Below are 16,979 nucleotides of genomic sequence, written 5' to 3'. Positions count from 1 at the left end.
TGAAATCTCACTTTTTATGCCTTCAACAGATGCGATACAAATGGAGCCTATTAATAAATTTGATTTTAAATGGAGACAGATGCCAAACCCTCAGATTCCACCACAATTGAGGAGGGAGCATTTTATACAAAATAAAGGGCCAACTCGGGCATATGTCGATCCATATGATGCATTTGTTGCTATTTGGGATCGCCCAATTATGGAGCATATTGTTAGAGAAACAAATAAATATGCAGAACAGCTTTGCGAGGCAATGATCGTCCAAGGCATTGCCCCGAATAGCCGGATTACAAAGTGGGTGGATACCTCGGTAGATGAGTTATACACCTACTTTGCGATAATACAAGCCACCGGTATTGTAATAAAATCCCGCTTGGAAGAGTATTGGTCAACATCAGCCAATATTTTTATCACCCCTGAATTTTCGGCCGCAATGTCTTATGACCGTTTTTGTCTTCTGAACAAATGCCTACATTTTAATGACAATGCTTTATGTTCGACGGAAAGATTAAACAACAGTGAGGCGAAATTACATAAGTTGCAGCCAATATTGCAGCATCTTAATGACAAATTCACTTCACTGTACATGCTAGGGCAAAACATTGCACTTGATGAAAGTTTGACGATGTGGAAGGGTCGCTTAAATATTAGGCAGCACATCCCAAACAAAGCAGCGACAGTAGGCATCAAGACGTACGAAATATGTGAATCTCAGACGGGATTCCTGTGGCGTTTTGAGGTAGAAGCACGCCAAGCCTCCACGAGCGAAGAAAAAACAAATCCGCTGTCAGGGAAGATACCGACTTTGGTGCTTAGGCTTTTACGAGGATTAGAGCACAAAGGACACACTGTCTGGATGGACAACTTCTACAATTCCCCTACTCTTGCAAGAGAGCTCAAAGTACAGGGGTTCGACTGCGTCGGAACTCTGAGGACTAACCGCCAATATGTACCTGCTGAGTTGACAAATTTACAACTAAAAGACATGGCCGTTGGTCAAGTTTGTGGATGCACCTCTGGGGACGTCGATCTAATTGTGTGGAGGGATAAAAAGCGAATAGCTCTTATATCTACTTACCATGGCTTAACTACAGTGGAGGATGCAGACACAATTAAGCCTGCTTTAATAGCTGACTACAACATTTGCATGGGGGGAGTCGATAAAAAGGACCAAATGCTTGCCATGTACCCCATAGAGAGAAACCGAAATAGAATCTGGTACAAAAAATTTTTTAGAAGACTTTTAAACGCTAGCACATTAAATGCATTCATTTTGCTTAAGGCATTCAAACAATTTACTCATAGGCAATTTAGGCAAACATTGGTGTTACAGTTATTAGAACGCCATAACACTAACAGAAGTCGCAATCGACCTGCTTTACTATCCCAACGGCATGTGCCGCAACACTTTGAGCGACCCGCCGCAGGGTCTAATGACACTAAGCGTCATCTTCGACGCAAATGTGTTGTTTGCTCGAAAAGAACGACAACTTTCTGTGAAGGCTGTAGTGGCAAGGCTCTTTGCGTACCTAAATGCTTTTCTCAGTATCATGAATAACTTGTGCTTATTTATGACATTGTGAGAATTTGGTAGATAATTGTCTGTGGTAATACAAACACAAAAAATGGAGTGTATGTCTCTATAAAATAAATATACTTACTTACTTTATTGCGTAAGAGAACGGTAGACCTATAGAGCATTGTCATTAGTTTTAATTAAGTTAGACGTAAATCGACCTATTGTTGTTCTGTTAATGTTCTCATATTTTTATACTTCGTCGGTGGCTAACAAGCGTACTACCCGCCTGGTGTTATCCAGATTTAGCAAGCTATGTACTACTACAACCTCCCAAAGACTCTCAAGGCTTGTTGCTGTGAAGATTGGCCGTGTTGAAAGCGAGATGAACAAAATGTAACACATAATATTATTATCATTTTTTAGCCATTTTTAATTATAATAATATTTTTAAATTTTTAATAAAAAAAATTTGGGATACTTGTTTGTTGCTTTGCCTGTTTACAAAACTTAATAACAACCAGCCCCTGCTTCTTCTTGTTAGCTCAAGTATTAGCCCCTCGCCAGTACGTTTGTCTGCTTTATTACACAAATTTGTAATGTCGCCAACGAAGTTAACATCGGGCTTCACCACAGAAGCTGGCGGTGGGCAAAATGTTAAAATCGGGCCTCGTCACTGACGAGGGTAAGTAGCTTTTTGACAATTAGTCGTATCCATATTATTCAACGCTGTTGGTTGCTTACAACAGTAGCGTTTTTGTTGGGTTTATAATTAAAATATTTCTATGCTTCTGTTAGAATGTAGTACTTTTATTAACTTTATCTTGTTGTAAGTATATCGAAATTATCGAAACATATCGTTTCTCTCACCAGAACATAATGATTAGTCTGCTATAATAAAATATGTAAAGGTGTTAATTTTGAAAGACTGAAATAGACTTTTTTAAACCGTGTACTGGAAAAAATGTACTAAATCTAACAGCTTCGTTTGTCTGTGAAACTGAGCTACTGGATCATTTTTACTGTTTAAAAAAGAAATAATATACAAATAAGAGTCATTCTTTGAATTATAAGCATGTAAAGTACCATCTACTTAAGGTAGTTCTAAAGACATACCCATTATGGTATGTCACTTAAAACTGTTTTTTTGTATTTTTTTTCTATTGCAGGGTATTAAAAAGGCTAATGTTTAGCAATACTTAGTGGTAAAGGCATGTAAATAAAGCTAATTTGAATAATTATACTTGTCTATTTAATTTAAAACACTAAAAATACCCGTTAAGAATTTGATGTCTTTGGTTTGCTCGTCCTTGTGAACCACAAGGAATAGATTAACTGTATGATGATGATTATTATTAGATAGCAAAACTAATAAAGATACAGTTTTCTGCTAAACAGCCACCCGCAAAACAATAATCACGATAGAAATTACAGTTTAGTAGCAGTAGGTGACCTGACGTTCCTTATCTGTGACAAGGCCCGATTCGGGATCCACAGACAACGACTTTTCGCCATTTTTGTCGCCACTGACGAGGGGTTAAAAAATACTTATACTTACTTGGTTGGCGCGGTGACCCAAAATGAGTCTTGGCCTCCAACACAAGAGCTCGCCACTTTGATCGATCCAGAGCGGTATCCCGCCAGCTTGCGCTGACGCCGAGCTCACGGAGATCTGCCTCCACTCTATCTGCCCAACGGCAATTTGGACGACCTTGGACGGCGCCCAGTTGGTCGACCCAAGTAGGCCCTTTTGGCTGCCCGATCTTCACCCATCCTTTCGAGGTGGAAAATACTTATAGGTATTATTACATAGGTAGTTTAAACACAATGAAACCGATAAACTTTTAAAAAAGATTTGTTGTGTCATACGATAATATTGTAAGAACATTTTTGGTCTTATTTCCTGCGACTTGAACTAATCAACCGCTCTGTGCATGACTGTGGTGCCGCCCTAGTGGCTGTGGGACTTACGGCTCGATTCGGAAAATGAATTAGATTTCTACTAGACTTCAACAAGTTACGATACGGATAATTTAAAGATATTTGTTAGATAGATATGTCAATTTTGACGTTTCCGCGATTCTGGAGGTCCTCTTGAACGATTTCGACAAGTTATGACTTAGATATCCAAGTCACATCTAGTCGATATCTAATGTAGATCTAGTTGATCTCTAAATCGTCGTAAGATCTTGTGATTATCTCTAAATCCGAATAGGCCTGATAATGTTAATTTGACAATTGGCAACTCCAAATAGTTTTAATTAATTTCCCCCACAACTAAGTTCGCACAATATGTTGGAAAGTGTCTTCGTAAACTGAAAGAATCTTGTTTTATAGGTAACTGCATATACGCACGTGGAACAAGTTTAAATGTTTGAATAATATACAGCTTTTGTTCGCGTGCGTGATGCCGTCACATTCTTTCGACCTTGCTGCTGAATAGACTAAATTTGTATTCAGTGCTTATTCTTTCGACAATACTCGTATAGGTACCTCTATATCTTCGTATGAACTTCTCATAGTTTCCTTTTACGCCTAGATCTATCACAACATAGGCGATATATGAGTCCTACACTACTGCTCGGACGGTATTGTGGAAATCTTTATGTCCTGCAGACAGCTAGTAATCACAGTTAAGCGCTTAGTTTAGGACCTCGCGACGATGATTACACTTTGTTTCTTGTTAATTTTGATTGGCTACGCTACGTGTCGTGTGAAGTGGGTAGTAAAAGGAATGACAATACATTGCTTGATAAAATTATAAACTTTCGTGGGCCCTTATTTTTATACTTCTGACATCTGACATCGGGCAAGTCAATATGATATTTTACTTAAGAACTTCGGTGGTTTATTGAACGGATTAAATATTTAATTGAGGTTTCTGTTTCTGTTCTTTTTAAATCAACTTAAACAATAGTTGTTGAATATACTATTGAATATAATATCAACTTGTTTAAATCGGTACTACCTATGTACAGTCACCTGCAATAATATGTTACACAACGAATGCCGCAAAAATATCTGACAGGATCCTATATCATAAATATGTGACACGCTCTTATGGCTCTACAAATAAGATCGTGTCAGATATTTTTGCGGTCTTCGTTGCGTAACATATTATTGCAGGTGACTGTATCTACCTAATTATGTAAAAGTTTTTTTATAAACCCATTCTTTTAATTATAACATGAAAATATAGTGTTATGTCATCGTTATCAATGCAGAATGTGAAACAATGGAACAAGTTTAAACTGTCATTTGTTTAATGAATTATCATTTTATGTAAGAGTGAGTAATGACTAATGTCTAACTTGACTTCTTTTAAGACATTAAGTTAACAGTCAATTGGCCAACGGTAACTTGTGACACAAAATTCTTAAAAATAAGTATGTGATTTCTTTGCGAGTTTTTTTGATTTAAAACCATTTTCGGTAAATTCCTTCAAAATTAGTAAAGATGTGGATCTTTTTCTTTTGAACTGTGGGTCCATAAACTAAAAAAAATAACAGTTACCTATTTTAATAATGGTTTGCACGCCTTATACCTACATAAAATATTTTATACAAATATTTTACGCAGTATGTTTGGCAGCATATTTTTAGCAACATATATTTTTATTCTCATTTCCAGTTAACATTTCACCTTACTTATCCCATCTTCTTCTGTAAGCCCGTGATAATGGCGCCCGGGACTCGGCCGGGACGTGCCTCAACGCTACATCTTTACGTGGGCTTTGTGAGTAAATGCGTTACTTTCCTCCCTTGGTAAGTAACGTGGCATTATGTTGACACCTTTGACGCTATGTGTCTTAATATCTACTCTGTCTGCTACCTCTTCACGATGGTATCATATGTGTCAATCCCCCTTACTTAAATTATCTCCAAATCGTCTAAATCGTTGGAAAGATAGTTTTTATCCCGGCAAGAGCGTGAAAATGGGGTGAAATTTATTTTGAAAGTGTTATACGAAAATACAAATTCTACGCTGCAGAAATCACGGGCAAAAGCAAAAAAAAATTCTAAAAAAATATTGTTTGATTAAAATAGCTTGTCCTAGGCTTTAAGATGTAAAACGTTATACATCATGAATGCGAAAGTTGGTACGTAAAAATAATGATAGGTTTTAACACGCAAAAACGACCAAAAAGATTTTTCTGAATTCTGTATCCCAACATAGTTTATAACCTAGATTAGCATTTGAAAAATATTTATATCGGCAAGCGTGTGTTTAATAGAGAAAATGCGTTCAGAAATTTGTACCTATAATGAGTTCTACGTGAATGCTTGGGCAAAAACTAAAACCTAACTGATTTTGAAGTGAAAACTTCTTTAGCGGCGCTGGGCACTTTTTGAGGTGGGGAAAAAATGATAAACTCGAGACAGCGTATAACGATCACGTGACCGTAACGTTTAGATAGTCACTCTTTTAGATGGCATTTAAATCAATAAAGAAAAACTCAATGACATTACATGAAAATTCATTCATTGAGTTTTCACTTCTGTCAGCACTGCCGGAGTTAGAACCCGTTATTTTTTTTTTTCAGGAAACTATTTAGGTCCAAAAATACCTTAAAACTAGTATGACTCGCAGCGCTTAAGATTCCCAATAACAGGTTAGCGGAGATTAAGTTCTAAGTAAGTGTCGCACTGACAGACAAACAAACAACAAATATAGTTTGACACAAATGTACCTAATTTGACTGCAACGTGATGCATCTGCAAGTGCACGTTGACGTCATGGTCACATCTGGCGAACGTGGGATCTTTGAGATGCATTTAACTCGGTGTGTCAGTGTCAATGCCCGCGTATGAATACGAAAGTTCAAAGTAGCCTTTCAAAGCAGCCTATTGAAAGTGATCCAATTTCAAACCTCCTTAGTTACATGTGGCTTGCCATTAGAAAAGGGTCCAGCTTCATTGGTTATAAGGACCTTTCTATCAGAATTTCTGTTGGAATTTCAGATAAAAATTGCACTTGAAGCATAAGGGCCTTTCTGTGATGGAAAGTCGCGTATTTACGGTTGTGGTTATCCTGAATATCGATAAAATAATAAAGATTTAAATAAATAAGTAAGTATTCTTTATTGTGCACCATAAAGATAAAAAAATACACAGAAAGCGAAATACAAGCTTAAGATTAGGTAACAACAGGTGGTCTTATGTCTTATCGCTAAAAAGCGATCTCTTCCAGACAACCTTTGGGTAGCAGGAAAGTTAAGTACTTACAACTACCCTTTGAAGGTTGAACGGGTAGTGCCGATATACATAATATATAAACAAATCAAAGACAAAAAAAAATTAAAAAATCAGCTTGAGCTTAAATATAAGTAGGTACTGGTTAGGTTTTGTAGTAATAATATCATGTCTTCCGCCGCCATCTTTAAAATGAAGCTATATTAATAAACAACGATCGTAATAAACTTTGACGACAGTTAAATTAACCCGTTAAAGTGTAATTCAAGGTTCACCTTCCCCACCCATAAACCGAGTTTAATCGCCGCAAATAAACCAAGACGTATTCGTTTCGTATCTTAAAAAACTTAACTTGATTTGATGTTGTTTTGAAATTATTCGCACATAATATGTTATACTAAGGTACTTGCTTTGTTACTAGTTAAATCATTTTAAGATTTTAAAAAGTTCACTCCGTAACAACATTGCGCTCCAAAACACGCATCAGCTGACGTGGGGGAGAAGACCGCCAGGCTGAAGTGGGACTGGGCGGGTCACGTCTGCCGCATGCATCCGGATAGGTGGGCTAGTATAGCCACCAAGTGGATACCGCAAAATAAACGCGGACGTGGCAGGCCCAGACGGAGATGGCGGGACCACTTAGACACCTTCATCAGTAACTGGCAGTCATCAGATCAAAGGGAGAGGCCTTTGCCCGGCAGTGGGACACTATAACGGGCTAAGAAATAAAACTTCACGACCCATTTCGCACCTTTAGAGGTTAAAGTAGGTATATAAAAATATCTACGGGAGTTCTACGACATTTGATTCAAAATCAAAAACAGAACAGCATGTGTCATCTGAGTACAAAGAAATATGGCGCTCCTCAAGGGAGTATCCTAGGCCCATTTCAGATTAATCGTTTCAAAGTCCAATAACGTGATAGATTAAGCGTACTATTTATTTACAACTACTGAGAGTACTAATATTAAATGTTCATCAAATCGAAATAAGAATGACGAAAGTCAAATTGGCGCTCCATTGCTCAGAACACGTAAACCTGATCTAATTCAGTCAACGTGACCGTTTAGAGTTTAAAGTATAATAATACATGGACCCTTTGCACGCAAATAAATGTTTCACAAATTATTGAAAAAAAAATAAGAAAAAAAATGTATCTTAACGGTCTCCTGGCCTAGTCGGTAATGCTATTTACAAAGCAGGAGATCCCGGGTTCGAATCCCGGTAAGAGCAATGATTTGTGTGCTTATCACGAATATTACTTATTTGTTCTTGAGTTATGGATGTTAGGTAGGTACCTATCTAAATACAATTAAATAAAATAAGTTTTCATTTCCGTTAATATCTTTCTTGATTTATAGATATTCTAGTCTACTGCAATCATGTAGCGATTCGTTCAGAGTAGATTTGATTTGGCCGGTCCATTTCCGAATACAAGAAATGAGATGTTTTCAATCGTAGGATCGTAGGTACAGCCAGCAGCAGGAGTTGCTAAGCGGGCGAGATGTTCAAAATTACCTTGACACGCTCTTATTCTTTTAACAATAAAGTCGCGTCGAGATCATCTTAAACACCTGACCAGCGGGTCAACTTTTGCTGTTGACTGTATTTGATTAAAAACATATCTCGATTGCGGATTTCTTGAAGGGCTACTACAGTATCGGGTTATTAAAAAAAGGATATAGGTATTTGATACACTACTTATATATACAAATGCTCTTTCTATTTCGCTGGCAACCTAACTTCGTTTGAAAACTCATCAAAACAAACGGTCAAAGGAACAAAATCACATTTTATTCTCATTTCTAGTGACGGCTGTAGCCGGTGAAATATAGTGGATAAGAGGTGAAGGCCTATAGGTAGGGCAGCCCTTGGTCGAAGTAGGTAATAGCGGAGTAGAGTATCTTTTAAAAAATAGTTAAAAATGTGCTTACGTGGACCGTGGACCAAACCAAACAGGAAGCATATTCGGTAATAACCCTACGGAGCTGGATTACGGTGTTGAATTTGAATCTCGATTGGCATTTAGGTACTTATCTGTGTTTTTAAATTGAAGAAGGTTTGATGTTTTCTTTGTTTCACAATATTTAACTGTATCTATTTAAATACCTACTGCTAGGTATTTACATTTTATTTTTATAATTTCATGAGGAATCATGGGCGATGGGACTGGGTTGACAAGTGGAAGATTATCCTTTTTTTTACCACCTGTAGCCAAATATTTTACAACCTGAGTTGCAATAATTTCTATTGCAGTAAATAGTGAAATAGACAACGGTCAGGTGATTTTGGCGCAAATTATAAACCGTATGATTAAGCAACGCAATCCAAAGCAACGACGGACCGTGTCGTTACAGTAGGGCCGAGAGAAATCGCTATAAATATGTTAACTAGTGATTTGGTCGAACGCGTGTTCCTAAATATTCATCGACAGCTTACTCATCATCTTCCTCGCGTTGTCCCGGCATTTTGCCACGGCTCATGGGAGCCTGGGGTCCGCTTGGTAACTAATCCCAAGAATTGGCGTAGGCACTAGTTTTTACCAAAGCGACTACCATCTGACCTTCCAACCCAGGAGGTAAACTAGGCCTTATTGGGGATTAGTCCGGTTTCCTCACGATGTTTTCCTTCACCGAAAAATGACTGGTAAATATCAAATGATATTTCGTACATAAGTTCCGAAAAACTCATTGGTACGAGCCGGGGTTTGAACCCGCGACCTCCGGATTGCAAGGCCACCAACGCTCGCTAGCTTACTGTTTGTCCTTACACTGTGTCCATGGGCATGGCTGCCCTTGAACGAGGGTCAACGCGGAAATAAGTCGATATCGCGACAAGGTGAGATCAACAGGTGAACGACTTGGAAATCTTTTACACTAGGTTTTGATATCGTTGATGTTGTTAGTGCCAGCTTTCGTGCTTGTACCTACTTAACTACCCATAGTACAAGCTTTGCTTACATACAGGTAAATAAATAAATAAATCGTCACCTAGTACCCATACTAGGCGACGATTTATTTATTTATTTATTTAATCTTTATTACACAAAAAAACTTATAGTACAAAAGGCGGACTTATTGCTTAATGCTAAAAGCATTATCTACCAGTCAACACATATACACATACATATATTCATAGAAAACACCTATGACTCGCGAGCAAATATCTTTGTTCATCACACAAATAAATGCCCTTACCGGGATTCGAACCCAGGACCATCGGCGGCTTCATAAGCAGCGTAAGCCTCGCGGCTCGATTCGGAAAATGAATTAGATTTCTACTAGACTTCAACAAGTTACGATACGGATAATTTAAAGATATTTGTAAGATAGATATGTCAATTTGGCGTTTCCGCGATTCTGGAGGTCCTCTTGAACGACTTCGACAAGTTATGACTTAGATATCCAAGTCACATCTAGTCGATATCTAATGTAGATCTAGTTGATCTCTAAATCGTCTCAAGATCTTGTGATTATCTCGAAATCCGAATAGGCCTGTCGATCTCTTTTTGTGTACGGACGAGTCACAACACACGCTAGATGTGTGTATGCCCAGTTGGGCATCAAGGGCTTCGGCAGAGGGGAAATATTGCGAATTCCCGGCAGTGTTGCTCGAAGATCACGAGACTCATCATCTCGGGGCAGCATGCGGCGATTGGAATTTCATGTCATGCAGCCGATTTCAATAAGATGACGGCTGAATGCAACTGCCGAGATGCATTTCAATACCGTATGCTCTCGCATGGTGGTATTCAATTTTCACACAACTATTGGAAAGGCATGTGTGAAAATTGCCGTTTGGCTTACAAAACTGCTTTGTAATTTATATTATCAATAAAATATGAGTATGAGTATGAGTATGAGTAAGCCAAACGGCTTTATGAACTATAATTGTGCGACAAACTCTCTCTAAAGTACTGTAAACCTCATAAATTAAAACGTAAAATATGAAACATATGTAGTTATTTGTACCCTATAAAATACATCATCATCATCATCATCATTTCAGCCTATATACGTCCCACTGCTGGGCACAGGCCTCCTCTCATGCTCGAGAGGGCTTGGGCTATAGTCCCCACGCTAGCCCAATGCGGATTGGGAACTTCACATGCACCTTTGAATTTCTTCGCAGATGTATGCAGGTTTCCTCACGATGTTTTCCTTCACCGAAAAGCTAGTGGTAAATATCAAATGATATTTCGTACATAAGTTTCGAAAAACTCATTGGTACGAGCCAGGATTTGAACCCGCGACCTCCGGATTGAAAGTCAGACGTCATATCCACTCGGCCACCACTGCTTTTTACATACATACATTATTTAAATCGTTGTCTGAGTGCTCACAACACAGGCCTTCTTGAGCTTAATACTGTGGGGTATAGTCAAATTGTGTAAGGATGTATTATAATAATTATTTTTAAAAGGCTTATTAAGGTAAACGTACTAGTGCTCGACATGCTAATGACCAAAAGATGACACCCTGCTGTCACCTCTATTGACAATGACTTAAGTTTAAAGATGACATGTACTGGGACCGCGACGAGCACTAGTACGTTTACCTTAATTAATTGGACTTTACAAGCTTAATCGTAGATATTCATACCCACTAAAATAATATATATTAATGTAATAAATTACTCCCACTTATTTAATTTTAAAACTCTGGACTGTAGAGCCTGTTAAATAAGTACACTCAAATAACACAAACTACCTTCATCGAAGTCTCACAAAATAGTAACAAGCAAATAGCCAAACAAGAACATTAAACTCCGGTTTCGTAAAATATATGTACATACCTACATACAATAAACATGTGTGAAATATGCATAAAAATATTCTTAAATAACATGTATCTGCCGCCTTCGAAGTCAAAAATATTGTAATAAGCAAATAGCCAAACAAGAACATTAACACATTCAATACCACTAAGTGCTACGGGTTACGCTCGTAGCGCGTAGCCACGGTTTCGTCGTATGTAGCGCGTAGTCGCTACGAACAGTGTACCCGACAGTCGGGTTCTTGGTGTTGAATGTGTTAAAGTCCGGTTTCGTAAAATATATATATATACATACCTACATACAATAAACATGTGTGAAATATGCATAAAAATATATTTAAATAACATGTATCTGCCGCCTTCGAAGTCAAAAATATTGTAATAAGCAAATAGCCAAACAAGAACATTAAAGTCCGGTTTCGTAAAATATATATATATATACATACCTACATACAATAAACATGTGTGAAATATGCATAAAAATATACTTAAAGAACATGTATCTGCCGCCTTTGAAGTCAAAAATATTGTAATAAGCAAATAGCCAAATAAGATTAATATTGAAGTTCCGTGGCTATTCAAAGCACAAATCCATAAAATACGCAATAAAAATGAGATTAAACACAACTTGTTTACCCCGAGATGACATAAGAGGTTCAAGTTCGAACTGACCTTGCCATTAATGTAAGTAAATAATATAATAAAATATGGTAAATAACGAATCGATTGTGATAATGATAAAATTATGCATGCGATGACGGATAGAGATATTGATGAACAAATGAGAACTATGAGGATTTTTATACTACGTTGGTGGTAAAGGAGCATACATATAAGGAGTTGATGGTAAGCGGTCACCGTAGCCTATGGACGTCTGCAATTTCAGCGGTGTACCATGCGCCTTGCCGACCCTTTAAAAACATGAACTTTCGCTCGAGACTCAACCGAGTGAATTTTTGTTTATTTAAAATACAAATGAATACTTTACAAACGTGACATACTTACTATATTATATTATATACCATTATAAATACACCCACAAAAGCATAAGTTAGGTATCAGAAGTAGATAGATGTTGTTTATCTTAATGTAGCGAAATTATAATTTTGGACAAAGACTCTACCACTTGCGACTAGAGATAAATTGTGACGTTTTATGGCAAAAGGTAACTTATGACGTTCGGCGTTTAGGTTACGCAGCATCTTATCAGTATTGGTGCATTGTCTGTCGACTACCATATAAACCTTTACCGTGGAATATCACAATTTTATTTATTAGAAGACAAAGATAATTTTACAAAGCTAACTTTTGAAACAAGTCTAATAAAGGATCAAGTATCACCAAAATAATATAAAAAACACGCCCACAAAAGTATAAAGTTACCAGAATTAGATGGAACTCGTTTATCGGAATGTTTCTTGTGCTGCTCTATGGATGGAGCAATGTTTGCGAGCAACTGGTTTTGGCCAAAGATTAACGGTAATATCGATTGTAGATGCGACATGCGACTACCATCTACTGTAAAAGTTAATACCTACATAAAAAGTACAGTCACCTGCAATAATATGTTACACAAAGAAGGCCGCAAAAATATCTGACACGATCTTATTTGTAGCAACATAAGAGCGTGTCACATATTTTTGCGGCCTTTGAAGAGTAACATATTATTGCAGGTGACTGTACATATCCCTATAAGTGTCTTAGAGCTAACAGAGGAGAAATTTTATTGCAATAAGAAAATATTAATCAATTCAATATTTTTTTTTTGTATTCAAATAAAAGATAAAAATGGGGTTTAATGCGGATAAAGTCGCCGGCGAAAGCTAGTTTGATCACAACATCATTACTAAAATTAATTATCATTTTGGACAAACGTTGCACGGAACTACCGGGAAGCGTAAATTAATGACAGGCCGTTCCGTTAACAATTAAACAACAGTTTAAAACCCGTTTATTGGAATGTATTGTTTCGCGGCGCCTGCGCACAGAGCAGGTATCGCGAGCAACTGGTTTTTGGGCAAAGACTAAGGGGCAAAGACTGTATGCAGATAAATAGTATAAAATTAAAGAGGTATGATAGCTAATTACTATGATCATGATCTTTAACATCTTCATTAGTATGGTTATCATATACCACTAGAAAAAAACGTAACATTATGAAAAAAACTATAAGTGATACTTTTAGCGCCTATATATTTAAAGGAACCGCTTTTTAACGACACGGCAGTTCTGATTTCAAGTAAGAACTCAGAAGTTATTATTTATTTTTACTAGCTAGATCGGCGTGAATAAGTATTCTAAAAACACGTTAAGAACTGTTCAATTATAATAAAACAAAAGTTGTTGCAATCGTAGCATGTAAGCGTGAGGTTAGCGTAAACAATAAATAACTGCAATAAAAGGCGTGGTATCATATTGCGATTTGTGCAGCAAAATATTGTAATAAACGCAATGTAGCGATTCAAATAACTGGAACTCACTGACGAATAAAAGAAATACTGAGAAAGAAATGATACATATTTTGAATTTGTAACTAACGTTATTTAACATCTTACCTTGAAACTATTTGTATGTATAAAAGAATTAGAATTTGAATTTATTAATTGTAAATACAGATGTCAATCACAATGAAAAAATCAACGATAATCAACTCTGGAAACGTGGGACGTTGGTACCACGTGGGCCACGTGGCGTGGGTGGTTGGTTCGAGGCTATATTTACAATTTATAGATTGTAATAATGTGGTACGTCCCACAATAAAAAAAGGATAAATATATTAACATTAGAATTTAATAAATCGAAATATCAAAGTAGGTAAGCATAATTGACTGAGTAAGTATCTGAACGAACTAAATGAACATCTGAGCTAATGAAATAAAGCTATAATAAAATAGTAATAGATTTTAATACATGTGAGTATACGCAAGAAAACTATACTAAAGTTATTTGTCACATTTTCCGTCGTAAATGGCTATATATGGCTATGACATGTATTTCAAAAAAATTCAAAATTATTTATTCATTTAACATGCACAGGGTATACAGGTGTGTCGAATCCTCCATTTAAGTTAATAACTTGTATTAGGAGGAATTCGCTCTTCCATACAAGGTTCCGACTTATAATGTATTTCAGTTCATAAATCGTAACGTTTGTAACCCCTTCATTAAAACCCCTGTAGGCAGTGATGCAAGACATAACTTCAGTATCGCTTCTGCCCGTCAACTCTGCGCGCTCAAAATCTCCCGACCACATTGCCGCATGGCGCCGTGAGCCGAGCGCACGTCCTTTAGTTTTTGTTTTCTTTTTACGTAGTGCCCATAATCATCCGGTATATTATTTTCTTTTTTTTTTCTACAACAAACTGGTGTGCAAAACGGTGTTGCTTTTGTAGTTTTTATGTGTTGTGTTGTGTGTGTGTGAAAATGAACGGCGTTTTGGATGGAGAGATTATTGACAGGTTAGTTTTTGTTTATGTTTTATAAACATGATACTTGTGTATGTAGAGCTAGTATAATGTATTGAATTACGGATATTTATTTTTGTACATCGAAATCTTATAGTTTACAAGTTTGCAAAGTTTATATCAAGTTACGTATGCAAATAATATTAATGATAATGGTTTATTAATAATTTATGACTTGAATAATAATATTATGTGTAAAAACAAAATAAATATTAGTAAATATTACACAATTTTGGCTGCTAAATAATTAATAATGCTCAGCTATAATGTAGGAACCGTATTTTATTTTAATAAAACTCTGTTCACATTAGATGTAATATGTAACATTATAATGTTTATTCAATTAATTGTAATCAATTCATAAATATTTAAACTATTCAAAAAATAGTAAGTTATGAAAAAATAACAAGTTCTTTTGTTATTTTTCTGGCTCAAAAACCTATAAACCTTAATGAAATAAAATACCTTATCTAACAAAGTGTCACGATTAAGTCATTTCATTATTACTTACACAATTAATAACACATTAGTCATTGCATAACGTTGATCACTAAAGGTGATCATCATGTATATAGTAAGAGTTACTTCATACTTCATAGTTAGTAACAATATATAGATATATTGTACCTACAGACTTTATCAACAAGTAGAGCCAAAAAAAGTTAGCTTAACACAGACAAAAACGATTTCTTGCAAATTAAATAAATTTTAAACAAAAAATTGTACTTGTCTGCAATTTTTTTTGTTTGATACTAAAACAAATGTGAATAAATGAATGAATAAAGCGACCGCATATATTTCTGCGTATTCACCAGTAAACATAATCCTCCTTTCAAAGGAAAACATCTAAAAATTAAATTGTATAGCAAAATACCTACTTAACAATTATCTTCCTCGTTATTTAACACTCTTTCCTCGTATTTGCAAAATGAAATATTAAATAATAAATTATCATTTGATACATGCGCATTTTGGGCATGTTATTACACCAGCGAAATCTTTTTTTTTTTTTTTTACACTATAGGTACATGCTCATAAACAAAATTTACAATATCGCCAAACTGTAACCAGTTTATAATATCTCCCTAAAGGGAAAGATCCTCGGCGAATGCAACCGGAAATTCCAATTTTGGACTCTTTTCTCAAATTACATACTAAACTAATATTATTTAGCGAGTTATCGAAGACTCTTAATATATTCATCTAATATTTAATTATGCGTACCTTCTGCTATGAATGCTATATTTACCTATCTATATTTATTAATGAACGATTATAATTTTGTGTACGTTCAAATAAATTAGTCTAAATCTTACGAGACATGATCCTCTAGTGTTCGAAAGTTAGATGGAAGACACTTTTGTTAAAGTAAATTGCTGCTCCAAAAAAAAATATGTACCTGCTTTGACGTACTTATAAAAGGAGCGAGCTCATCGCCAACAAACTGCTCCGCAGTTTGGCGAATCTTTATATTGTGGTACGCATATTTTATATTTCCATGTTATTTTCAATAATAAAAAAAAAAAATCTTGGGATTAGTTTGCCAAGCGGACCCCAGGTTCCTTTTAGAATGAAATCAGAAAAGTGTTAAGATGTGTCTAAACTATAATTTTAAATTAATTTTGAGTAACATTTACATCGATAACCAATAGGTACAAAAAAATTCCTTACAACGTCACCTTTAAAAATAGACTTGAAAAAGATTTATTTAAATGATATTTAGGTATTAATTATTCATTAGCTGTTTATGTGCTCGACGTTATGGTAATTTCTAGTCGGATACCATCTTACCACCTCATATTTAAATTTCAGTCTGGGTTTAAAATTAGGTTTATCGATAAGCTAAACATACACTTAGCTCCAACGAGGAAAAAAATATTAAAAACATAAAATGAAATTTATTTTATTTTAAAATTTCACGCGTCGTTTGTGTCTTCGCTGAACAAAGAATTAAGATTTAAACGGGTGCCAAATACTTTGTAGAAATTTATATTCCTGTTTATGTCTTTTAGTAATTTATATTAATAAATGT

The 16,979-nt window shown here is 35.8% G+C and overlaps 2 protein-coding genes across 2 annotated transcripts in view; both read left to right on the top strand.

Annotated features, from left to right (window-relative positions):
• LOC134799936 (calcium/calmodulin-dependent protein kinase kinase 2) overlaps positions 1 to 16,979 on the top strand; it is a 209,608-nt gene that overhangs the window by 69,389 nt on the left and 123,240 nt on the right. The gene's annotated exons all lie outside the window — the stretch shown is intronic.
• On the top strand, positions 17 to 2,078 carry LOC134799883 (piggyBac transposable element-derived protein 4-like). Its single transcript, XM_063772306.1, has one exon. It carries the CDS (start codon positions 17 to 19, stop codon positions 1,556 to 1,558), a length of 1,542 nt encoding a protein of 513 aa, XP_063628376.1. The 3' UTR covers positions 1,559 to 2,078.

The sequence above is a fragment of the Cydia splendana genome, chromosome 19 (genome assembly GCF_910591565.1).
Source record: "Cydia splendana chromosome 19, ilCydSple1.2, whole genome shotgun sequence".
Taxonomy (NCBI): Eukaryota; Metazoa; Arthropoda; class Insecta; order Lepidoptera; family Tortricidae; genus Cydia; species Cydia splendana.
The sequence above is the reverse complement of the archived record's forward strand: the minus strand, read 5'-3'. Positions and strand labels throughout refer to the sequence as shown.